This window comes from Acromyrmex echinatior, unplaced genomic scaffold, assembly GCF_024713525.1.
Source record: "Acromyrmex echinatior isolate Ae372 unplaced genomic scaffold, ASM2471352v2 Scaffold27, whole genome shotgun sequence".
NCBI lineage: Eukaryota > Metazoa > Arthropoda > Insecta > Hymenoptera > Formicidae > Acromyrmex > Acromyrmex echinatior.
The window spans coordinates 110,475-136,591 of NW_028259061.1; the positions used below are offsets into that span (position 1 = coordinate 110,475).

The 26,117-nt window shown below is 33.8% G+C and overlaps 3 protein-coding genes across 8 annotated transcripts in view; 2 read left to right on the top strand and 1 right to left on the bottom strand.

Moving 5' to 3' along the window:
* The first annotated feature begins 2,466 nt into the window (after positions 1–2,466).
* Positions 2,467–3,262, top strand: UQCR-Q (Ubiquinol-cytochrome c reductase ubiquinone-binding protein). Of its 2 annotated transcripts, none has more exons than XM_011054649.2 (3): positions 2,467–2,586; positions 2,772–2,937; positions 3,018–3,262. In XM_011054649.2, exons 2-3 carry the CDS (start codon positions 2,784–2,786, stop codon positions 3,110–3,112), a joined length of 249 nt encoding a protein of 82 aa, XP_011052951.1. In that variant the 5' UTR covers positions 2,467–2,586; positions 2,772–2,783; the 3' UTR covers positions 3,113–3,262. The 2 variants fall into 2 exon arrangements, with proteins under 2 accessions (XP_011052951.1, XP_011052952.1); XM_011054650.2 differs by having other exon boundaries at positions 2,574–2,692.
* Positions 3,263–4,146: 884 nt separating this feature from the next.
* LOC105145219 (epidermal growth factor receptor kinase substrate 8) lies at positions 4,147–24,812 on the top strand. Of its 3 annotated transcripts, none has more exons than XM_087416515.1 (10): positions 4,147–4,245; positions 16,015–16,087; positions 16,752–16,987; positions 17,330–17,669; positions 17,967–19,186; positions 19,612–19,729; positions 23,479–24,003; positions 24,191–24,362; positions 24,443–24,578; positions 24,646–24,812. In XM_087416515.1, the coding sequence occupies exons 2-10, from the start codon at positions 16,045–16,047 to the stop codon at positions 24,739–24,741; spliced, it is 2,886 nt and encodes a 961-aa protein (XP_087272641.1). In that variant the 5' UTR covers positions 4,147–4,245; positions 16,015–16,044; the 3' UTR covers positions 24,742–24,812. The 3 variants fall into 3 exon arrangements, with proteins under 3 accessions (XP_087272641.1, XP_087272640.1, XP_011052953.1); XM_087416514.1 differs by lacking the exon at positions 4,147–4,245 and adding an exon at positions 4,318–4,458; XM_011054651.2 differs by lacking the exon at positions 4,147–4,245 and adding an exon at positions 4,318–4,458 and having other exon boundaries at positions 17,970–19,186.
* CRMP (Collapsin Response Mediator Protein) overlaps positions 13,036–26,117 on the bottom strand; it is a 41,074-nt gene continuing 27,992 nt past the window's right edge. For 2 of the 3 annotated variants that reach the window (XM_087416521.1, XM_087416519.1), the window contains one exon: positions 22,537–23,055. In XM_087416521.1, the coding sequence (XP_087272647.1) occupies positions 23,012–23,055 (44 nt within the window). In that variant the 3' untranslated portion in view covers positions 22,537–23,011. Of the gene's footprint in view, positions 16,921–22,536; positions 23,056–26,117 lie in introns of those variants that run through there. The other variant, XM_087416522.1, reaches the window with a different exon arrangement.

Here is a 26,117-nt window from a genome sequence, read left to right on the forward strand (position 1 = left end):
ATGTCGATTATAAGTTGACTTTGTTAAATCAGGCCTTTAGAGCCGACTGTAAGTCTATTTTGTACAGATGTCCTTCCAATGTCGACTTTAGGATGTCTAGTGCGATTTACGTTTACAAAGCTTAAATGTGGAATCATTTTGTCCTTGTGTTTAACTATAGTTGAACAAGGATGAATGCTGTTCATGAGCGTTGTGGGCATGAATCGGACCACAATCTAGATGGTGACTTAAAGTCGGCTTACAGTCGTCTTTAAAGTGGGATATTATATGACTTAGAAACGTCTCCAAGTCGTCTAAAATCGACTACGGACGTCCATTTTTCAGACGTCTAGAAGCTATAGTCGACTCAAAGTCGACTTTGTGCTGTCAGGGATGTAGAACCGACTTAATATATCGTAGGCTGCGCGCTCACGGGGAAAGAGATAATCAACTGTTTTACGTGTGCGCAGCGTCGATCAGCGTCAATTTATATTAGATTGACGAGAGAGAAAGAGACGTAGGTCACGCAGGTCGTAGATTTCATATTTTTGTCAACGATCTATATGTGCGACGAAAATGCGTTCAAATGCGTGCCATCGTTGTACATCCCACGACGCTTAGTATCGTATGACGCGTTTTTTTCATAACCGCAAAATAAGAAATAGACATTTAATGTGACGAAAGAACAATATTTATTTATATATTTTCTTACTATATTTTCTTATACATGAAATAGCTTAAATGTGCTTTCCCAAAATCGTAGCACACTTCATTGATATTACCTACGCTTTAATTATGTTGACTTATCTAATGAGAAACGAAGGTAAAACTGCAGAAAAGGAGAGCACCTGCCAACGACCTTGACCTTGTTGATGTTGTCAAGGTCGTCACCCTGAGTAACCTCCAACAAATTTTAGCCGTCGCTCGTCCTTTGTTAAAATGTTATTAACAAAAAAATGTTTAAGAAATAATGTATACAATATTTCTTTTCTATCATATAAAACAAAAATTTTCTGCTTTAAAGTATAATTTACAACTTTCGCAAAGCGACTCCCACCTTAACTCCCCCCCTGCTTGAGGACGCACGATTTATATATTTTTTTATATAATTTTTGTTCTTAGAACAGAAAATTCTTTCCTGCTTTACTTTATATGGCTTATAATACATGTTTTGGTTAGGATTAGGTTATTATATTAAGGTTAGGTTATTATACACCCAATTGGTATTGGTATATAATAACCTAACCTTAATCCTCTCCTAAATTACATATTTACCTAAATTTTTTGTTAAAGCAGTGAATTTGTGTCGCGTGGAAAGTCGCTCGTTACTAGATAATGAGAGAGGTGGAATGCAATAGGTGGATATTTAGTTTAGAATAGTTTCCGATATTATATTGGGTCATCTAAAAAGTATCCGCGGTTTTTTGTCACTAGATGTATGTTGATGGTCTATATCTAGTGATAAAGTACCGCGGATACTTTTTAGATGACCCAATATATTGTATATAGCCGAAATAGACGTTATTTTTTTCAAAACTTTTTTGTTAATAACTTTTTAACGAATAACGAGTGACGGCTAAAACTTGTTGGATGTTACTCAGGGTGATGATCTTGACAATATATGTCAAGGACAAGATCATCAGCGGGTTCTTCCCTTCTTTGCAATTTTAGGACCATTCCACACAAACTTGCATAGCCACATAATTATACGCATAAAAAAATCATCCAATCGTATTTTACGTTTGCTTTATGAAAGAAATATGATTGGATAATTTTTGTGGAATGGCCCTTACCGAAAGCCCTTACAAGAATATATATTTGTTTCACTTCAACTTACTGCACTGTATACTATTAGTTCAGAAAGTGCAGCAATAAAAAACAAATCTATTGTCTATGCTTTTCACTGGCCCGTATTCAGAACGTGCTTACAACGATATTAGCGCGCTATAATTTACGTCACGCATACTATAAAATTTCAGAGAATTTTTATCGATAAAAGCGCGTTCTGAATATGGGCCACTGTGTTTCCGTTTTTAAGGCCGCAGCACAGTCTCTTGCATAATATTGGGTCATCTAAAAAGTATCCGTGGTTTTTTGTCACTAGATGGTGTTGATGGTCAACATATTTTTTAGATGACCCAATATATAGTGCATAAACGAATCAACTAATTAGGAGATCTATTTTGCATCTTGAAACGAGGTGAAAATTACAAAAGTGAGCGAATTTACTAGAATACTAATAATTTCATTGGTCAACATCTAGTAAATTTGCTCACTTTTGTAATTTTCATCTTGTTTGAAAATACAGAATCGTCCTCCAGAATCTTTCCTTTCCTCCCGTTCTATGGAAAAGAAAAATTTTGATTGGTTAATTTTATGCACTATACATTATGCGTTATGCTAGAGTTTGTGCTGTGGCCATTAATTTAACACAGAAAACAACTAGACTTTTGTATCAACATGCAACAGTATAACGTAATACTCTGTTTAACCATCAGATGGCATGTCTTACAAAAGTGTGCTGTGGAATGTGAAGAGAATCGATCATAGAGGTATCACGGCGATTGAGATCAGAGACACTTCTCTTTTCTTCTCTTGGATATTGCTGTTAGTATAAGAAAGTTACATAATTATTTTATGTTTTTGACATTGTGTCTTATGTTTTATTAAAACTCTCGAAATGTAAATTTGGAATATTGAAAGACGTTGTGAAGTATATTCGTTACAATTATATGAAATTGGTTATGTTCATTAAGTATGTGTTAAAGTTGTAATAAATATGTATTTTTTAGACTTTAGTCAACATGGGGAAAGATTTTGGAAACCTTTACAAACTTAATGGCATCGTCTACTATCGTCTAAGTCCATACGAGCAAAAAGCCTTCAAAGGATTAATATCCGAAGGTGTACCAAATTTAATTCGTCGCTTCCAAGGCAGTGTATTTAAGATTGCACCTTGTAAGTATATTTAGTAATTGCATATTTAATGAATCATTTATTTTAGAATTTAATATTTTAAATTATTCTTTTTGTTACAGTTTTCATGTTTTCCTATTTGCTCGTGAATTGGGCGAATGAGAAGAATCATGCTCTTTCTCGCAAAAATCCCAAAGAGTATGAAAATGATACATGAATATATATATATATATATATATATATAGATGAATTTCCAATTAATGACACTTAGTTTTTATTGTAAAATATCAATTAATCTTATCTCTTTAATTCTGAAATAAAAGAATTAATAATATTGTATCGAAAGTAATATATGTATATGAAAATATTTGGGAGTTCTTCATAAATTTGTTGCTTTTCTCTTTCGTGGGTAAAGTAATAAAAAGTAATCGATGCGAGTCGATTATGCTTGTTTTTATTCAGTAAATTTAATTGTTTGTACAAACATATGTTTTTGCTTCTACAATTATTTGTATAAAAATGAAAATATATTTGTACCACTGCCAGTTATATGAATAGTCAAATATGGATAATTAGATATTGTAACAAAATCTTGTTACAATTCGTTTAGATTTTCAAATTTATTGAGTTAATATTTCTTAATTTTTAAATCCCTATAAATTTTAAATTGAGATAATTTTCTTTTTTTTTTTTTTGAGATCGACGTTGATTACTAAACTCTTCTTAGACCCACAATAGCAATGCCGTTTCCCTCAAAGTGATAATGACATGCTATAATTTGTTATTGATTGAACAAATAATTAAAAGATTTGTTGTTATGGCATCTGTTATGTACGCGCGGCATTGTTAAATTGACCGCCATTTAGCCAATCCGGTCAATTAAACTGCATTCTCAACAGGTGTTTCCCTTTCCTCAAATTACACATTCTTTATAGTCTCTCTTTATAACAGGTAGTTCTATTGGTTCAAGAGATACCGGTCTTCGGATTTCTTCGTCTTTCATGGCGCATACAGTGCAACTTGATTGTAGTGCCTACGATTGTGCCATGATTAACGTGTAAATCGATATATCTGTTATTCGATTAAATACTGTTTATTCCATTTTCATAAAAAAAAAAACTAAATAAAAATTGAAGAGATGAAAACGTAGCAGACTTATAACGAGAAATTGGACGTGCAGTATTCGAGATACGAGAGATCGTACGATCCTGAAGCATCGTGGCGAAGATTGCCGATTTGAACGAGTCCGACGTCCGACCGCCATGTCGGTCTCGTAAACGTTGAACGTTGAACCAATGGCACGTCGCGTTACCTGCGGCGCACCTGGAGCGACTGGAGCGGCTGGAGCAGGTGAGTGAGCGACGGTGCGTCGATCAGGGATTACGATCGGTCATCGGATTAGTCGCCGGAGTATTCGCGGTCGAGCATGTTCGGAACGTAGCTCCGCTGCTAGTTTTCTGTCGCCTCGGGATCGAGTGCCTCCCTCTCCCCGGCTCTCTGCCTGTTTCCGTCTCTCAAGGTGTACGTGCGCGTGCAGTGCGTTGTGAAAAATTTGTAAATAAGGTAAGCGATCCCGTTTGTCGCGCTAAGCTACGATCGTGCGTCTTCTCTCATCTATTTTGTTCTCTTCGACGCGAATCCCACGATGCTCAGGAAATTACACGAGACGAGACGAGACGAGACGAGATCGTCGCCGTCGTAAGTCGTAATAGCACCGTTGTATCTTGCAACGCCGCAAATCGTCCGGTCGCGCACACCTGTTGCCGTCTTCCGTAGCGTAGGTATATATCAGGTATATCAGATGTATCAGGTATATGGCTGCGTTGCGTTGCATTGCGTTGAGTTGCGTGCCGTGCCTACTCCTGATTACTCCTAATTTACGTCGCAGCTCACGTCGCCTGCGACCGACGAGAGTCGAGACTATCGAGAGGACGACGCACGGCAGATAAAAATCGCGCATAAGTTCTGTTATCCTATCGTTGCGTTGTGGCGTATGTATAACGCAATCAACTTGGAAGTTGGACATGCCATACTCTCACTCCCTTAACGTACTGCATTCTCGTCACTCCAAATCACATGATTGTGAAATTCGTAGTACTCGAATACTTATTACACAATGGGAGAGGTATACCAACAAAATCCAAGGGTCACATGTCTGAATTGTGTCATCGCCACGAAATACCACAACAGGACGTGTAGAAACGAAACCGAGTGAGGAAGGACACAAAATAACTGAATTTAATAAACGCTCTTGGCATGTCGGCTTTGCCTTTTCATTTTTAATTCACTGATGCGGAATTTCTAGCACAACCGGAAATATATAATATTGAAGAAATAAAGAATAGAAATCTCTCGATATTTATCCCGTTAGTGGCATATTTAAACTCGCTAATCTCACGTTAAATTGTAATTGTCTAAACAAAGCTAAAAATGACGAGAGAATTCGTTAGCTTTAAATTGCTTTTCAAATTATTAATCAAAATTTTAGTTTCGAGGTACGGAGAGAAGAAATTTGTATTGGTATAGATTGTAGAACGTAGAGTACAAATATATATGTAAAAATAACAAAGCTAATTCGCCTCGATTTGTCTCGATGCTATTGTATGAATCATAAATGTGAATCATACGACTTGTTTTACATACTTGAATATATCTAATCTTTCTCTTCAATTTCATAACATTTCGGGAAAATAATTTAAAGATCGTCTGTAGGAATGATAGATAATTCTGCGCTCGTAGTAACTGCACGAAAATGTAATCGATACGTTTCTCCGGTGACATTAAAACGAACGAAAGAACCGTTTATATGAGGCACAATTAACTAATTAAAAATTAAAGAATACTATTTAAGATTGAAGTTCTTAATTGGACGATGCGGAATCTTAATTGTCGGATAATTCATTGTATCCAGATCACGTCTTGATTTCTCCAAGTCTCTATCTCCATTAAAATATTGAAAGGAACATGTATATCGCATTTGTATAACAGTTAAAACCATATATATAATTTCTATTAGTTTCTATTATCGGTAGAAGCTTGGCTGTAAAATCGACAATTGAAATAGTTATTGTAATTGTAAAACTTTCAAAAATTATAATTTTCATTAATGCAAACGAAATTTTTGCAAAAATTATACTCTTTTAACGAGAAAGTATTCTTCAATCTCAAATATCAATTGTAAAGATTATTCTTTTGTAAATGGCACAAACGCAACAGGGACAATAATGACATACGCTATTTATATTAGACACGCGGTCACTATAATAATTGTGTTGTCGATAAGCTAATTCTTATCAGGCTATTATCATGATCTGATTCACCGATTGCCGACCTTTAATCATTCTCATTTTAGTTTATCTCGTGATTGTAAAATGCGCAATTTCTTTCTCCCTTATCCGCGATCTGTAAGCTTTTAATTAAATTCGAATATCGCAGTTTCAGAACTCGTATGTATATATATATGTACAATATTATCTATAAATAACAGTTATATATGAGTAATAGCTAACTACGTATAGCTTGATTATACGATCTTAATTTAATTCTTATTTAAAATTAAACTTGGATATACAAAAATAAATCACGGTAATCATACGGTATGAATGTGCATTTTATAAAGATAAGTTACATATAGTAATTATACGTTTAAACGTCTCTCCTGTCCATTGTATGTGTATATAGCCTTCTTTTTGTCACAGCCTTCCTTTTTTTATTTTTTACATTTTTTCAAAATATACAACATAAATCGTGTAAAGGCTGTCTTCTTAAAAGACAGTCATTGTCAAGACGCAATCATAGCATCTCGTAAAGAGAGATCTGTGAATCTCGCACTATTTTGCAGCGTCCGTAGCTCTCGAAGCCACACGAGAATCGTACGTAATGTCGGCGCCTTTTCATTGAGCAGGTTTAAGTCCACGACGGGGACGTGTCTCGTAAGGCGAGAAGAGCAATAAACATCTCCAAGTTCTCCGTTAGGTCTCGGCTCCCCGCCCGTGACATTTACGAGCTGCATTCCTATCGCGGCACGACTGTATTGTTCGTCTTTAATCGGTAATGGTGCGCATAATCGTTCTCGAGTCTTCTCTCGCGAAATTCTTATCTCGAAGACGCGAAAACGTGTGTCATATTACTGCGGAGATGCGCGTGCATGCGTTGTTTGCGTTTCGTTCATCACGCGCATCGACGTCGTCGTCGTCGTCGTCGTCGACGAGATCAGACAAAAACCTCTCAAAAAGCAAGGAAGATAAATTTCAACCTCTGTGTCGTGTTGGGAGAAAATACGCCGGCCGGCGCGGCGTACAGCGACTGAATCGAACTTATCCAAATTGTCTGTAGCATCCCACTGTCGAACGACACCTGTAATTCACGCCTACGAAATGCCTACGTGATCTCCCACGTGAGATTAATGATGTCGTGACATCATGAATGCTTATTATTGACTATAACGCATGGATCGATTCTTGTTCTTTCGAATGCTGTCAATGCAGGATTTACAGAGTTTGAGCTGTGTATTGTCTTGAATTTATATCGCTGATAAATGGTCAGCTAATACAATATTTGAATATTCCTTTCGATGGAAAAAAAAAAATTTAGTTATTTTATTCATGTTTTAGAATGGCATTTTTCTGATATTCTAACAGAAAATTAGAATGGCCATACCATTTTTTTATTGATATTACTTTCCTTGATTAAACGTGTCAAATTGTAATGTAAAGTAGTTTCTAAACATTCTTGTCTTTATTTCGCGTGTATTTGCCTTTAATGTCGCCCTGGTTTCTTATTCTGGCATACGTATGGAAAATGTAGTTTCACGTAGCAGTAGTTTGTTGACCTCCTAGTACATCTGTGATTCCGTGACACACATTACGAATATTTATCAATTTTCATTGGTGTAATTTTTTATTATCTGCTCGGATATCGAAAAATCTTCACATTTTTTTAGGTTCTTTACAGACATTTTTTAGTTTCTTCACATTCTTTACAGACATTTTTATATCTACAATTAGTATAATAAATTAATGTAATAAATATGTATAGTATACATATATACATATAAATTTATATCTCTTTCTTTTTGCAAATTTCGATAATTTTAATGCGTTTCACATTATATAAATCATGCAAACATATTCGTTTACTGAGCAGCTTGGCGAATTGCCGCGGAAATTGATATCGATATTTGTATTTTCACTTTTACATCTATTAGAACAACGGAAAATAAGAATGTAATTATTTATTTTCCGATTAACGTCTAGTTGAGTTAAATCAATTTTTTAAACAACGCTAAAATCTCTAAGTACAGCATTCGATACAATTAATGCATTCCTTGTGGAATTGTTTATCAAATTTTAAATTTTTTATGTTTGTGCGGTGACATAATTGCGAGAGAGAGAGAGAGAGAGAGGAGATACCGCAAATACGAGTTGCCATTGTGAAAATCGCTTCAAATGCTTTTTATAATCTCGCTGACTTTTCTTCGCATCTTTTTTTCCGCCTGCGGGCTCTGCTATTTCGAAAACATGCATTCGCCATACGGGCCTATTCCACATGAGCATATTTCCGAAGGATTATTTATGCCCGTCAATGAGTGATCCTTTTCACGTTGATGTGATGACATCACTTCTTTATTTTCTAGGTAAAATTACTAGGTTCTTTATTTTCTAGATAAAGTAACTGGAGAGTCATATAGAACTGCCAGAGATTTCTACTACAAGTTCGTTAAACTCCGGCTCGCACCTTTCTGTAATTAAGCTCGAAAATTAACGTAAAATATACAATTAAAATTAATACTTTAATCTTGGGATATATATATATATATATGTGTGTATGTGTGTATATATTGTAATTATTTCGAATAATCTCAAATCGATGAGATTAAACGTACCATGCCGTACAAATTAGATTCGTTCGACAAACAGATGATCGAGCGCAAGAATGGAATTGATCCTTAGCGATTAATCAGCGAACCGAGCAGTCAAGTGAAAAGTTTAGTTGCGCTGCGATTCGATCCATTCACTACAAAACTCGTTCGCAACAAGACGCGAACAGATCGCCATACGTATGCGAGGTGTATATTGATAACTTTCTTTCTACTTTTTCATCGCTCATATAGGCGCTCACGTCCGTGATGTATTTACTTTCAACGTGTCTTACCGGCACAGCCAGCGTGCTAATCTTACGCATGTATGAGAGTGGAACGACTAAAGTTTCATTTAGTTCCGTGTGAAAATATCGTTTACGCAAGGTCATCCTTCCACCAAGTCGACATGATTTTATCAAAAGATATATATATATATATATATATATATATTTTTTTTTTTCGAAGGAAAACAGGGTTATGAAAACAGGATTAAACTCCTAGAATGTTGAACACATGTTTAATCAAATGTAAATTAACGATAATCGATTATAATGAATCTTGGCACAATATATCGTCTTGTTTTTACAAGTGATTGTAATTGACTGTGTATGAATTGTACCGATGAAAATTTTCCACGCTTTCTATGATTTGCATGTGCATCCCACATGCGTCCTATATGTAAAGTTAACATATCTTGAACATCCATTAAGTAATAATAATTGCGGAACATTGAAGGAGGATGGCATAATATTCACACACATTGCTTTCTATTTATACCGTAATATTCGCAATAGTAACTATGTTAAAAAATGATAATTATATGTATGTAGAAAAGTTTACACGAGTTTTCGCACATCTAACGAAATGTCATTAAGAGTTATCAAGATGACTTATCAATGATGACATAAAAAACAAAGAGAATTAGATCCTCTTTGATAAAAATCATAAATATTCATCAACGATATATCGACGTTGATGGAATGCTGTGACAACATGTGATATTTGTCGCATGTTGTCGCGTGAACAGTTACAACTGCATGTACCGGTGTTAATGCAGTCTTTTCCACGTTTTCTGAGATTTGCATACATGCCTACTGGCCTGTAAAATTGCCGCATGGCCATGTCCCAGTATTATACAAAAAATAAAAATCACCAGTGTGATAATATTACTCGATTGTACGGGAGTTCCAGTTGCGCATAAATGAAATTGCTGCAGGATAAATTGATGTAAAGAAAAGATTGGAACGCAACGCGGATTAAAAATAAAGATATTATAATCTCGGCGAGATTAATTTTTTACAATAATTATATAGGTATGTAAAAAGATGGACTTTACATCGATTTTTATATATTTATGAACAGATTTTGCCAATATTACATTTTAATAATTATTGTGATTGCACTACAACATTGCATATGCAGACAATATTATAATTTACATAGAATAATAAAAGAAAAACAGAGAGAAGCATTGATAGTTAATAACATTTACAAGAACGTAGCGTGAAACCGTTTGAATAGAATGACAGTAAAAAGAAATATAATTTTTAACACTATTTTCGTTTTGAGCTATTTTTTTTAATTCATCGTTAATTTATTGAATGCGTAGAAGGAACAGAAGTAAGGGAATGATAGAAGCAGATGATAATCGAGACATTCTTCCGAAATTACGTTTTCTCGAATGCGCAATGAATTGCACGTACAATTCATGCATGTGCATCCAAACGTAATTACAACATCGTGCTGCGTTTCCAGAGTCTTGAGGTATGCCGTGACTTCGATAAACCTCAATTCCATAAAAGACATAATGCGACATGTACGAGGTAACGACCTCGGTATGATTATAATGTATCTATATATATCTGAGAAATAGAAATAAAATTCAAAAACTCTTTTCTTTGGTAGAGACAGAATTAATAAATAATAAAATTATTTGATATCTTTTTTAGAATTGAACTTATCTAGAATTTGCAGAGTTTACTTGAGTAAACTCGTTTATTGTAACGCGATGTTTGTGAGCCTATTTTTCTCTATTTCTCAGATAATTACCGAATTAAGTTCCGTTAAATAAAAATGTAAACGCGTAATGGAGTAAGAAAGGATAAGGATGCATTTTTCTTAGATTGATCGTGTCGCCTTAATCGTCGTTTAATTTAAGCTTTTGACGACGTCGCGTCGTATAATGCCGCGCCGCACTGCGTCTCATGTCAGATCTGTCGGATTTTGTATTCAGTATCAATACCGCAGAAAATACGGAATTTATGCCTTCGTTAACGGAATGTCCGTGTACGGTGGAATATGAAGTGCATCGTAAAATGTGCATCATCTCGATTTATCATCACGCTCCCGCTCGCGCACACGAGCAACAAAATACTTGCTCGCATTCCCTTCCGTCGCCAGTGCGTGGAACATCTCGAGCATGTTCAAGGTTGTTAACCCATTGGCATGGGCGAAAATTACGGTTTAGAGTTTTCCGCTTTGTACGTGAAAAGAGTTGGTGTAAATGAGTAAAAACATAACATTGCGTGAAAAATTTTATGAGTTATCAAGATATTTTATTTTCAGCGATGAGAGGGAGAGAGAGAGAGAGAGGCGATAAAATTTGAATTGATCGATAATATGTTTGTCTGCTCGTACAATAACGATTAAATGAAAAATTTATTAGTTCCAAGGTTAAATCGTAGATATCAAATATATTTAAGGCTTCAAATACGATATTACGATATTACGACGCATTCCATGATTAAATTTTTCTGTAGGTAAGGTGTGTCCGTAAATCATTATGTTTGAGACTTGTCGCAAAGTTACGATGTCGTAATATGATACATATTATTAATAATATTACTCGTGCCCTTTCTTTTTTTCCCATACTTTAGACATCCAACGATAAGTGCACCTCTTCCGCGATATAAAATTGTATTCTCAATGAGAACTTTAATATAAAACGTTTTTTTTTCACATATTATCATTCCGCGCTAATACAAAATTTACATACTCCAATTTTTATAAAATTTTACAAAGTGATAAGTATCTTAGATGTGTATTTTATTTATCGAGATTATGACATTTGCATAGTTACATCGATTCGTATTCGTTTTTCTCGAGATTGGAAGAACTATTAAATCTTTACTATCAACTTTAACGTAGTGAAATGCATCTTTATTTGGAGGTTGGAGGTATAAGAAATATTTTATAATTAAAGTACAACACTAGGAGAAAATGTATGACATTTATTTTATATATTAGGTATATATTTATTTTATATATTAGGTATATATTGCTATATCTATACATTTATGTGTATTTATTGTATATAAAGTCGAGGAAAATCTAGAATTCAGAGCGCCGATGAGGAATTCCCAACATTGCAGGATCGAAACGCATTGATAACTTGAGTCTCTTGGAGAGGCATACACCGAAGCCCACTCACCTTCTTTCCTTTTCCCTTCCCTTTTTGCCATGACTGCTATGTGTTAGGCCTCCGTCGAGATAGGCTAGCATTAGAACCACGTTGCAAACAGGAATTCTTTCACGTCGAGTCGTAGTTACCTTCGGTGCGTGAGAACTCGCTGGCGAAATAGTTATATTTAACGTTTTATATACGGTCCATAATTTTATTGTGCGTTTCCCCCCGTTTCCTTATTTTTACAATTCGTGTTCCGCTAGATTAATGTCACTCTTTTTTTAAACTTAAACTAGAAATAAGGAAGTATCTTAAAATATATGATTAAATATATAAAAGTGTATATGGATCAAAATAGGATGGAATTTTTAGTTTTCAGAAAAATCACTTAAAAAAAAATCTTATAAAAATCTTACAATTAGTGAAGAAAAAGTTAAATAGACGGTGTGTTATATTAAACTTTCGCGCTAAAAATAAGTTGGCACTAAATTGACCGAAGAATCTATAGAAAGGAAGTGCAATATATAGCGTAATGTAGGAAGCGATTATAATGTATAAAATTTGAGGTCCTTTATACATAATTATTAATATTATAGCCGAATCGAACGAGCATGCCAATTTTTTCTCATTAATGCCGATAAATGTCAGATAACTGCAATCAAGATAGCATAATTTAAGAAAAATACTTTTTTTTGTTACATGGAAACATAATTTACATTCCTTGCACTGATATACGATGACGAATATGCTATCATCAATTTATCGTATCGTTATAGTTACGCAATACTATCAATTTGTGCGCGATATAATTCTGTGACCTAAATTCGCTGACACGTAAAATCATATATACTTTTAATGAAATGACAAAATAGACCAGTTACTAAAAGTGACATTTATTTTTCTCTCTTTTTCTTTCTCACCTTGTTAAAAAAAAAATGTATAAAATGTCGCGATAATTTATCTCGACTCGCTGGGTGTTAAATCGAATATAGAATAATCAATCAAATTCAAAATACTCGAAATAATCAAAATGCGTAAGCGCGTTTTGATTATTAATTTATATCTTCACTTTGATTATAAATCTATATCTATGTGTGTGTTTACGTTTGTGTATACTTTATATACGTTTATCCTTTTTTATATCGATATTAAAACATAAATTATATAACATACATAATTTATGTAACGTATATAAACTGGAGACCGTTTGTCATAAATCTATTAATTTATATATTATTCGTTATTTGTATAAAACATTTTTAATAATTTTTAACGTAATTGTTTAATTATACTTTACGTAATTAACACCGCCTTATTTGTAGAGAATAGCCTAATCCTAATATTAAGCATTACTTATATTTGTCATTATGTAAAATGACAACCGATTAGCGTGCTTGTCACACAACAATGCTTTCTTTGCGTTCTCACGGTATCTTATTCCATTGTAAATTACAAAATTGTCTTCAAGCAACCTGCTGACGTCGGTGAAAGCGAATCGAAATTACTTATCGTTTAAGAGGAGGAATCTCCTTATTATTAATTCCTTTACACCGAATGGATTTATATTTAGCTGCCGATTTAGCTGCCGAATCATTAGAATCGCAAGCAAGAATTTCTAAGCGAAATGCCTGACTGCTCGTAGTTGGAAGCGCTTGTTTGCACTTTCGAAACTATAAACGGGGGGGGGGGGGAGGGGAAGGGCGCAGCCAACTAAACAATTAAACACACAATGTAATGAGTCGAGAAATATTTGTCCTCCAATAGAGATTCATACAAGTAACAGAGAAATTTGAAGAAAAAATTTCGATAGATTTCTCGTTGTTCTTAAAATATTACCACTTGTGTAAAATGTTGTTGCAAAGTAATCACAATTGTTCATACATATAAGTAATCACAATTGCTGATATTTGATTTCAATTGTAAATAGATTACTTTTATTTGCCTTCTATATCTGCAATATCTCTGCAATTTATTTTTCAAGAAACTTCGAAAGTTTTATAAATGCCTCGTATTTGTAATAATGTTTGTGACTCTGGAGATTTCTTTGTATATGAAGTGAGCTGCTGCATAATCGCAGGAAACGCATAATTTTTTCACCAATGGGTATGCATTTACGTAAACTCGTTAATATGACTTATCATTACGAAAGACTCAACGATCAATCGTCATGCAGTTACGCAAATGTGATTGACAATTCACAGTTACTGAATGTATTTACGGAACTCATTCAAGAAATATTTACACCCCCTATGCCCTACATAATATCATGAGACTCGCATTGCGTATAATAGAATAGCGTGCAAAAACCTTGATTTAGACAAAATCTACGGCAAAAGACATCATTATTATATTTTGCATGCATTATTATTGTATACAGACTTATGTCGTAATTAATATTAGGTGTTGGAATTAATTCGTAGCGTTTTTTAATGAAAGAATGTTATTTATTTCACATGAGCATTAAAAAATACATTAATGAAAGTACTTCCCATCACTTGTAAAACGCTACGAATTAATTCCAACACCTAATACATTCATGGATTTATTGATTTATATATTACTCACATCCTTCTCTGAATTTTTCGAGTATTTTTTAAGTTGCTTGCACGCGGTTGCACGGTTAACATTAGAGGAGAATGATGAGGAATTTCTCTTGGAACAAATTCAGAATTTCACATTCTTCGCACATAGTTATGCAAAAATTAATCGTCATCTCAGTTTCTCTTCTATCAATGATCTATCGATGAGCGTGTATATTCTGTGACGCATAAATTTACACGCGACGCGATAAATCTTTCCGTTAGAAAATAAAGAAGAAAAATATTGCTACAACACCGTTTTATGACTTCAAAATTACATATGCAAAATTTCAGCGAGTTATCTCCTTCCTTAAATGTACTTAAGCTACATTTACAGCAATTATTTTCGTTTTAATTAGATTTTTCTGAATATTTTAATGCTCGTATACAAAAAATAATTACAAAAATATTTAATAAAGCAATTAATAAAAATATTTGAGTAAGCTATCTCTCTCTCTCTCTCTCTCTCTCTCTCTCTCTCTCTCTCTCTCTATGAAATTTGACTTTAACTGGGATAATTAAATTATAGGTGTACGTAGATTATTTCCAACAAAAAAAAATGAAATAACATATTACGCAAAATGTTACATTAAAGAATGTGATATTTGCAAAATCTTAAAACACGTCGTGCATAAAAATTGCATTTAATGCAACTACGAAACAGGTATAGAAGGAAGTGAAAAGTGGACGAAATTACTTACACGCGAGTTAAATGGCAGCGAAGTGTCCAAATGAGGTGAACGATTAGTTCTATGAATGTAAAGTTTCACCTTCGAAAATAAAGTTTAGTAAATCGGGAAGAGTAGCTACTAAGGAGAGGAGGCGCCGCACGCAAAAAAATTCTAAACATGTCTGGCAAACTCATTGGAATTAAACTCATTGGAATTTCACTTTAGCGAGGGGCAAAAAGGGGTACTATAACTTTCTGCTGGCTTTCTTGAGTACCAAGTATGGCACTGCTGACCCGATAGCCGGATATATGGCGACGTGCAACGTGCAAGTATCGACGTTGCTGTCATTAAGTTATTGAACCCGGCTACTCTACGCCTGGCAACACAACAATATATCCTTATGACTAATAAATTGCACGAGTCGAAATGAAAAGACGACGAAACTGGGCACGCATAAGTTAAACGGACCTTCGCGAACGTAAAGGCCAATTAAGATTTTCGTATATACGTCCTTACTCGCCCGTGACGAATTATTACCTGACATATAATTCAAAACGTCTTTTATCGATGTGTTTCATAATGGGAACTTTGGCTCTTCTGTTTCAGTTATAATCAGCGCGGCACATCCTGGTTACCATGCCGTACTATAACAGTGGTCACAGTCCCGCTTACAACAAAGGTGAGCAACCTGCTCGTTTGGATTGTATCGTGGAATTAAAAAGCTAATTACATTTCGGAATAAATTATCATTCGCTAATGTACCGTTTGTGTGGCAATTTCATCTGATTATCACAAATCTCTCGCAGAAAATAAAGCTATACATATAAACTCGACGAAACTGAAAGAGAATATGAACAAATTAAGCAAATTTAAACGTTATTGTGCACTGTTTTAGAAATAAAGGCTAATACGATTGAACAAATTTATGAGATTATACAAATTGATTTTAAAGAATTAAACAAAAATTTACATAACACTTTGTATTATAAGATTATTAACCCTTGAACGCCACACTATGGAATCGACATACAAAAATCGACATTGGGTATGACATACCCTACCCAACAATTCGATTGCTTATAACTTTCATAAAAATGAACATACTGCTTAACATTATTTTTCAATCGAAACGGCAGACTTTAAGGAACATAATAGTACCAAGTAAATGAATGTATCTTTATTAATAAAAAATTAAGTTATGAGCATGAAAAAAAGCATTGGAAAAGCATTGGAAAAAAGAAACGGGGTAGCCAGAGTTTTTAAGGATTAAGAATAGAGAAGCGGAAGAATATCGAAAGGAGAATTTTATAAATTAACTATTAAAGACGAATCTCGCATTTCAGATGGCGGCTCCAGTGGACCGTCGAGCACTTCTGGTGGTCGCGCCAGCAGCTCGGAGCCGACATATATGATGGAGCACTTGGCCACGTTCACCGTCACGAAGGAAACCGGTATTGTTTATCCGGCGGATGGTATGCGCCGCCTCTTACAGTTGGAGAAAAGTAATGGCATCTGGAGTCAAAAAATGCAGCTCCGTCTTGAGCGAAACTGGGTCCTCATCATGGACAACGAAACAGGGGTAATTTTTATTTTTTTTTTTACACAGCTGTAATCATGTTCTATCGTAAATACACGGAGCACCCAGAAAACATGTCTGTGAAACATTGCGATGCTTATATTTTATCACATTTTCAAGTTTCAATATAAAAAAACCTACTATCTTTGAGGCTATAATAAACATGACATTATAAACGAAATTAATTGTTCGATATGGTCGGGCATGATTTATATAAATATCAATGTGTCGATCTATCATGTTAAATCTATCAAGAAAATATTATAGATTGTATACGTGTTCAAAATTACTACGTATCTATATTAACGATAATTTTATCTAATAATATATAATTGTAAATTTCAGGCCATTATGGAACGATTCCCTGCTTCCTTGATACAGGAACCAACGGCATTTACGTCGAGAGATCCTATGGAAATGTACAACAACATTTTAGTATTCACGGTGGCTGACGATAGTGGTTCCAACCAGCGAGCGGAGATGCACATATTTCAATGTCAAAGTGTGTCGGCACAGGATCTCGTCGAGGACCTCAAAATGCTGCAAATGGGAAAACTGGTCACGGGTGGCTCGCCCCGGGGTCCTAGAGGACACATTCCACCACCACCTGCCTTACCACCCCCGGAACCACCCTTGAACGGCGTTAACGTCAGGGAACAGGTGTCTGCTTTCAATGCGGCGAATGGTGAGTACGCAGTTGTAACAAAGTAATATTTTCTATCGGAAATCATGCATGTTTAGACAAATTTTTATCATTAATTTGAAATACAATTGTGAATACAAGTAGAAAATTTATGAAAACTTGCGCAATAATGATGTTTGTGCTCCATTTAATACAATTGAAGCTTTATTTTATTTAGTATAATTGAAGTTCATATAATTGAAGTTTAGTATAATTCTCTTCTAAAAGGTTCTTGAACAGAATATAATAATATTATGTAACATTAGTATATTGAATACATCTGTGTGTAAATTTAAATAGCAGATGGGCAAAATGATATGTCGCGAGAGGAGAACAATGACGAGGTATCATCGACGTCGTCGGAGAAATATGAGCGTGACGTGACGATCCTGAATCACTGCTTTGACGACATCGAAAAGTTCATAGCGCGTCTGCAGCATGCAGCTGCCGCGTCTCGGGAGTTAGAGCGCCGACGACGTAATCGGAAGTCAAAGAAGAGAAATCTCGGCGATGGTATGCTCACGATGAGAGCAAAGCCACCGCCCGAGATGGAGTTCATTGATATCTTTCAGAAGTTTAAGCTTTCGTTCAATCTTCTAGCCAAGCTCAAGGCGCATATCCACGATCCCAATGCGCCAGAACTTGTACATTTCCTCTTCACGCCGCTCGCGCTCATCGTGGACGCCTCTCACGATACTAATTACGATCCGAATTTACCTAGTAAAGTGATGTCGCCGCTTCTCACGCGAGAAGCGGTCAATCTGCTGATAAATTGCGTCACCAGCAAAGAGACCGAGTTGTGGCATTCACTGGGTGACACGTGGTTGATACCGCGTGATCAATGGAAAGTACATGTACCGCCATACAATCCGATCTTTATGGACGGCTGGTCACCAGAATATCCTATTCCCGAAGATAGGGATCACGATCATTTAACGTCCTTATTGAACGCGGATAAACAAAAGAGGGATGAGTTACCAGAACAACAGAATGATTCTTATTACAATCACCGCGACGTGGATGAATCGCATTATAGCAGCGATTATCTAGAATACGAGAGCCGAGAGGAACGTGGTGGAAACGAATACTTTGATAGGAATTATGGGCCGAGCTCAGAATTGTATGGTCGTGAGGAAAGAGCTGATCAGACCAGGGCGCATAGTGACATATCCGTCGACTCGATCGAAAGAGCTCCCAGAACAGTCGCTGGTATAGAGAGAGCGCAAGAGGCTTGGTTGGATGAATTGGTAGCACGCCACGCTAAAATCGTGCAAGTCACTTATCCACGAACGGCGAACAATGACAAGGAGCTCACGGTTGTCAGAGGCGAATATCTGGAGATTCTTGACGATAGCAGAAAATGGTGGAAAGCGAGGAACTCCCGAGGGCAAGTCGCTCACGTGCCACACACTATCGTTACGCCGCACAATCCCACTACTCATTCTACTGACAATGATGTCTTTAACAATCCTCTATACACCAGTAGATATCCAAGACAGGGGCACGGCTATAATTATGAGGTGAGAGGTATTAAAGAGATGTGAACACATTTTCGAATAAAATTTATCGTTAAAAATTATAGACAGTACAAGAGATGTGAATATGTTTGTAGATAGTTGCATGCAAAAGTAGGAACACAATTATGTTGGATTGTTATGTATTATGTAATATGATAGTATAATTAGGCAACACTATATGTATATAACTGCAATATGACTGCAGTGACGAGTCGGAAACTTTAATGTTTTGACGTTGCATTTTAATCAAATTATTACGAGCTTACATTGGAATGTACCGCGTGCTTTATACATTGCAAAAGACAGCTTTATATTCATTCCCTGAAGACATATGATTAAGAATTGAGAGTATTGGTGTAGTGTAGGTTATTAAATTAATTATAAATTTCACGTATTTAATGTGTAATAGATTTGATTACATGTTAAAGGATTCGGAGATTGAAAGAACCAGCACTAGTCCAGGTCCGGAAGCCACTCATCGAACACATGCGATTCCACCGCCAGCGCCTGCTGATTGGGTGAGAAAGGAAAGACTGGGGAAAAAAGGTGAATTTCGGTATTTTTAAGTCATCCAGCTCGAATGCCTGTTATTTTTAATCGAATTTGAGCAATTTCTGATAATTAGGAAAAGTATCAAGCTATAAATTTCAGATTTTTTTATCGCCTCTTTTATTATATTTTAAATAAGATTTTTTTTTATCAATAACGAATGTCTTCCAAAATCGAAAGAAACGCTGTCTTGACATTATCGCGACATTAAAGTCAATATATTAATCCAACAAAGCTAATATAACATAAAAAATAAGAGTACGTGCATCACGTTAGTCTAGCTATAGACGGACTGTAGCATAATTAATCGTTAGATCATCGTCCAATTAGTACTTCAATTAGCACACTTGTGAAGGGACATTGTATTTAATATCTGATGATTTTCTTTTGAATATGTACATATGTGAGCGTAGACTGTGTGAGCCATTCAAACGATTGCAATGAAGACGTAATATTCTAAGTTTTTCGCAATTGTTTTGATATATTAATCATTCATAGAGTGACACCAGTAAATTTTGTTTGTTTTTTACATATGAGTATATTGTTCTCGTATCTTTGCATTAGTCTGTCTCTGTCTTGCATACCTACATACAATGTTGCAACACATTGCACAGTCATTATTGAAAAGGTTAATAAATATGAAAAAGAAAGTTCTAAATACATAAATGAATAATTCATTTTATGTGACTATATATTTATAAGAAATTTTTTTCTCATATTGATTATTTTGTTGATTTTCCTTTATCATTATCACAGATGTAGCGTTGTCACAGATACAGACATTAATTAATGGCAATCAGAAACGAAAGTGCAATGGTGCAAAGATATCGAGGGGAACTAATTTCCCGACGCAATGTGACGTATTGTTGGACACTTTAAATAAAAGTGAAGATTTTGGGACCACGTTTAGTATGAAATTAATTAATAAGCCGTTCTCTTCATAATGAGATCTATTAGCTATCGGGTAGCAGTGACTATCAACCACATATAAAAGTATTGAATTGTACGAATCTCACGTTTGATTAAATAAAAAAAATCGATAATGACCAGCATTTGATAATCGTCCAGCATTTAACGTGGTTGAAAGTTACCAACTAGTTTCTAATGTTATATTTTTGATAATCAATTGTATCGTCACATATACTCAGGGTTGGGTAAGTTAATGTTTTTTTTAACTGAATAAAGTTAAAGCTAATGGCTTTACAAAATTAATAAAGTTAAGTTAAAAGTTGAAGGAATAAAAAATTAACTTAACGTAAGTTAAGTCAATATTGAATTAACTTAAGTTAAAAAAAAAGTTAATTTTGAAAAAAATTATTTTTTAGATCAAAATGTCCTAATTTTTCTTAAAAATGAGATTAAATAACTACAATATAGATTATTAAGTAAATTAAATTTTTAATTTTTTTATTCACATGTGATATAAGTATATAACATATAACAATATAACTATTTATATAAGTTATATAACTTTAAAAAAACAGCCAACATATAGAGAAGATACAAGATCAGTGATTACTTTTTAATAAGTCTTAAGTCATAAGAAATTAACTAATTACAATCGAATGTGAGAAGAATATTTGACTGTAATTGGTCAATTTCTTATAATTTAAGGCTTAAAACACCTATTGTAGATCCGGACTAAAGCTTATGGCATAAGGCATAACCGTATAAATCAATCAGAGGACTGTATTAGCATCTTAAGAAATTACTTAAGATGGTCTTAAAATATGAAAGATTATGAATATACGCCCTTAGTCTTATTATTTCTTATTATTTTTCTAAGATATTTAAAAGAGATAAAAAAATTGTTTAACTTAAAAAAAAGTTAAAAAGTTAACGTTTAAAAGTTACTTAGTTAAGTTAAAATTTAATGCACTTAAAATTAACTAAGTTAAGTTAAAAGTTATTAACTTTTTAACTTTTTTTTTAACTTTTAACGTTTTAACTAGTTACTACCCAACCCTGCATATACTATATGTTATCTTTTGTATTTATCGACTAACCAAATTTAGCTATGTAGTTTACAACGAAAGAAAGAAAAACCGATATATTATTATACTTATTACTTTATATATGAAAATGTTACGATATCGGGTGTTAATTCCCGCTAAGATCGGATATTTTCTTCTGTTAAAAAGTACTTACTAAAGCAATGCAAGTTATACGGAGTATGAAATAATCTAATTGTAAGTATCATGCGTATATGTAAACGGTTAAATTAGTCGGGACGATATAATATCTACATTAGATATATGTATATTTCCGTTGAAATTATAACTGTGTTTGTCCTTTGTTCTTATACTGGGGCTTCATCGCGAGAAAAAATTCTATGACTTCGATAAAAGCTCTTGATAAGAATTACATTATCTGGGAGAATATGCAGAAAAGGAAAATGTGGCTTTTCTAATATTATAATATGTTGTCTCTTTCATCTTTGTTTTATCAACAGCTTTTATTGACGTAGCAAATCTTTTTGCCGATCCTGCTTGTACGTGTCATTGTCGCATGTATTATGTATGTATTGATGTAAATAAGCTTGTACAAACGACTGAAGGGAATACGAGGGAAAAGGAAGCTGTAAAAAGATTGAGAGAAAAAAGATATACATATATATGATAAATTTTCATAAAGTTTAAAAATATGAGAAATAAGAGAAATTAACGAATGAGATCTAATTGGCCTTCATATAATTGATATTAATTTCGTTAAGTAACTCAGGATCTTAGCTTCTCTCGATACGTCTCTAAATCTTATTCACTACTCGAAGAAAAACAGAAAAGGTACAAGCATAAAATACAGAATTGATGCTATTATTATTTTTATTGCAACTTGCATTATTTATTGTCATATATTTAAAGCCACATCAATATGTTGACTTAAACAGAGATAATAACTAGTCGACCAAAAGAAGTCAAATAAGCAATATAATAAACGTGGACAAGCAGTACAAGCTCTTGTTATTCTTTCTCTGTTACAGATACATTCTCTTCATATTCCTTTATTTATTGTTAGATTGTGATGTTGTATCGTAATCGTATAAAACGCTCTTTACAATATGGTAATCTAGACGCGACATATTTTTCGTAAGAATTACGATATGTAAAGATAAAAAACGTAAACGATTACGTGCTATCTCCTATCTTTTTTCCGCGATCGATTCATGTATTATTTTAACATTTATGATGTGTGTGTCCATGGGCCGGGAATGCGATCCGTCAGTATTTCAGTATACTGTAATTTTTTATGTGCACATCACTTATTATTAATAAAACATACTTATGCGAGATTATCGTCGTTGTCCCCATCATTCCTCTTGTTTCCTGCGAATCGTAACGATTGTTAGATATAATTATAAATTGTTTTATTCGCAAAGACGCATTGTTTAGTGTAGTGTTAAACAATTCACAACTTGTGTAATAGACATGCACATACATGATGAACGGTGATTTATTATCTTGAGAATTAGTAGAAATTAAATTTCGTACCGTAGAATTTAAGATATATTATTATTAGCGCTTAAAATATATATATGCTTAGTGTTCGTCCAGTACACTTAAGATTCTGTGTAATTTATGTGAAAGCTTTGGGGTAAGTTATAGCCTTTTCACGTATTTTATAATAGCTTGTCCATATGGCATGCATTATGATTTATCAATGAATAAATCAAATACTTATGCGATAAATAATTTCTCATCTCTTTCAAGGATAATTAATGCAAATTAATTTTGCAAATTGTTTTACAGACGACATTAGTGCATACAACGGAACCATCAGTAATAGCAATAGATCTAGTACATCTTCCATTGAGAGCATCTCTCAGTCGATCGGAAAATTTAATACGCAACAAAGCATCGTGGAAGTGCACTCGCCACCTCACGATATAATACTAGATATAATACCCGGCAAGCTAATTATACCGCCTACTATCACACCGATTGCAACATTACCACCAACAGAACTATTTACATCGAAATCGACGCCAATCCTACCTGAACCGGAATCAGCACCAACATTATCCACATCGAAATCAGCGCCAACACTATCTGTATTGAAATCTGCACCCGTATTATCTTCAGTAAAATCAACACCAGTATCATCTACACCGGCATTAAACTCATCGACGGTACCTCCGATGCCTCCACCACTTCCACTACCGCCGCCGTCAACACCAATAGGATCTATCTCATTACTTCAACCCCAAAAATCTTTACCGTCAACTTTTATGCTTAATAAAATGGGAACATTTAAAAATAATCACTTCTTCAATGGTAAGTATATAGCTTCAGATATTAATAAAAAATTAATTTATTTTAATAATCACTTTTATATTTGTTAAAACCAGACTTTATTTATAACAGGATGAACTATATAAAAATAACTATATAAATAAATAAAAGTTTTTATAATTAGCAATCATCATTTATTGGATGTATTTGTGGCACATATTTTCAAAAGGTCTCTCCAGTCAGGAAGAAGTTCAAAAGGAGCTTAAGTTCGTTCTCGGAATATTTCGAGAGAAGAAAGCAAATTCTTCTATTAATAATAATACACAAGAAATTTGGTTGAATCAACATTCGACTCCTCAACAAGTTCAAACTTGGTTAGAAGCCAAAGGATTCTCGCAAAAGTGCATATAATCATAAATATAAATAACAGAACTAAGTAATTTATTCACCATTCAATACAAGTATATTTTATTTATTGCAGAATTTGCAAACAGTTGGAAAATACGAACGGCACAGAATTGTTCAATTTATCACGACGGCGATTGGAGCAATTATGTGGATTGTCCGAGGGAAGTAGGCTCAATGGCCAATTAACTTTAGCGAAAAACGAGTGTGAAGTAAGTATACTTAAAAAAAAAAAAACTCTACAATATATTTATAATACTTTTCGATTTTTTTTTTAAGTATAAAACCGCCCGATCGTCAGAACTCAAGCAAATTTTAGAAAAAGCGCGTCGAAGAGCGGAGAAATTAAATGATAAGGATGAAATCAAAGAGTGAATCATACTGTTCTTTATATTCCGTACGCGGAATGCTGCAAGTACTTTATTATCACTGCGAATTTAGAAAAATGGAAGATAAAATGCAACATATGTATTTTTTTTCGTAATTTTTCATAGGTATCGAAGCAATACTATCGAAAAAATATGATGGAATTATTTTATTTTCTGTATTGTGATAATTATTTATTACGAGAAAGCAATATTGCATATTAAAGGTTTTTAGCAAGCAGCTAGCAAATATACAATAAATTAATTCTGATGTTCTTTTATTGCGAACAATATTCATTATATTTTAACGAATTAAAGATTTGTTTTCTATTCCTGCACTGGTTGCAGTGGTTACACTAATTCAAAAAGTGTATACTAAAGCGTTTTCTGTTTCCAAAATGATGTCAGCGACGCTGTCTTTTGTTCTACAGAACTCAATGCACTAGTTCATCAGGTCATAGGTTTGTTTTCTGTGGCTGAACTAGTGTACACTTTTGGAACTTAAATGAAAAAAATACATGTTTGATAATAATGATATTTGTCGAAAGCGAGAAAGTTTTAAGTCTAGTACAGTCTAGTGCAGGAACAGAAAACAGACTACTGGATCTATCTGGACCTATCTGGGTATCATGAAACTTTTTTCCTAGGATGAAAAGTGAAAAATGAAAAATTTCTCCATTAACTTCAATGGTTAAAGTTTTCACCTTTCATTTTTCATCCTAGGGATAAAGTTTCATGATTGATACTCTTGAGTTAGTACAAGCAATGCAAGCACTAATGTACAACTAATTCAGCTACAGAAAATAGACGTTGTACAAACAGCGCGAGAGTATATACGAGTATAATAAAATGATAAAAATATATAAATGATACTCATAGTAAGTTTACATATAAAAATATTTTGTCCACCATCATTATCTTCAATGAAGAATATTCTTAATGATGGAATTGCATTAATACTTTCATCTTTATCACACGAATCTAATATTCTCATATAAACAATTTGGGACACCATTTTTATCTTGCACTAAAACGTTTTTTAGCTGCAGTTCAGTTCAATTTTAGTGCAATTCTCGTGCAGGAACAGAAAACAAATCTCTTGTTGTAGAAATAAACAGAGAAATATGTATACACTGTATATATATATATATATATATATATATATACACACACACACACACATACACACATATGTATACGTATGTATATATATATATATATATATGTGTATATACATACATATATATATACATAATAAGTTGTTTTTCAGTACGTTTTTTGAATCGAGAATTCAATTAAATTATTTAATTTGAAATAAATTTATTATGTATGTGTATATGTGCATGTGTGTATGTGGATACGTATGTTTATAAAATAAATCAAATC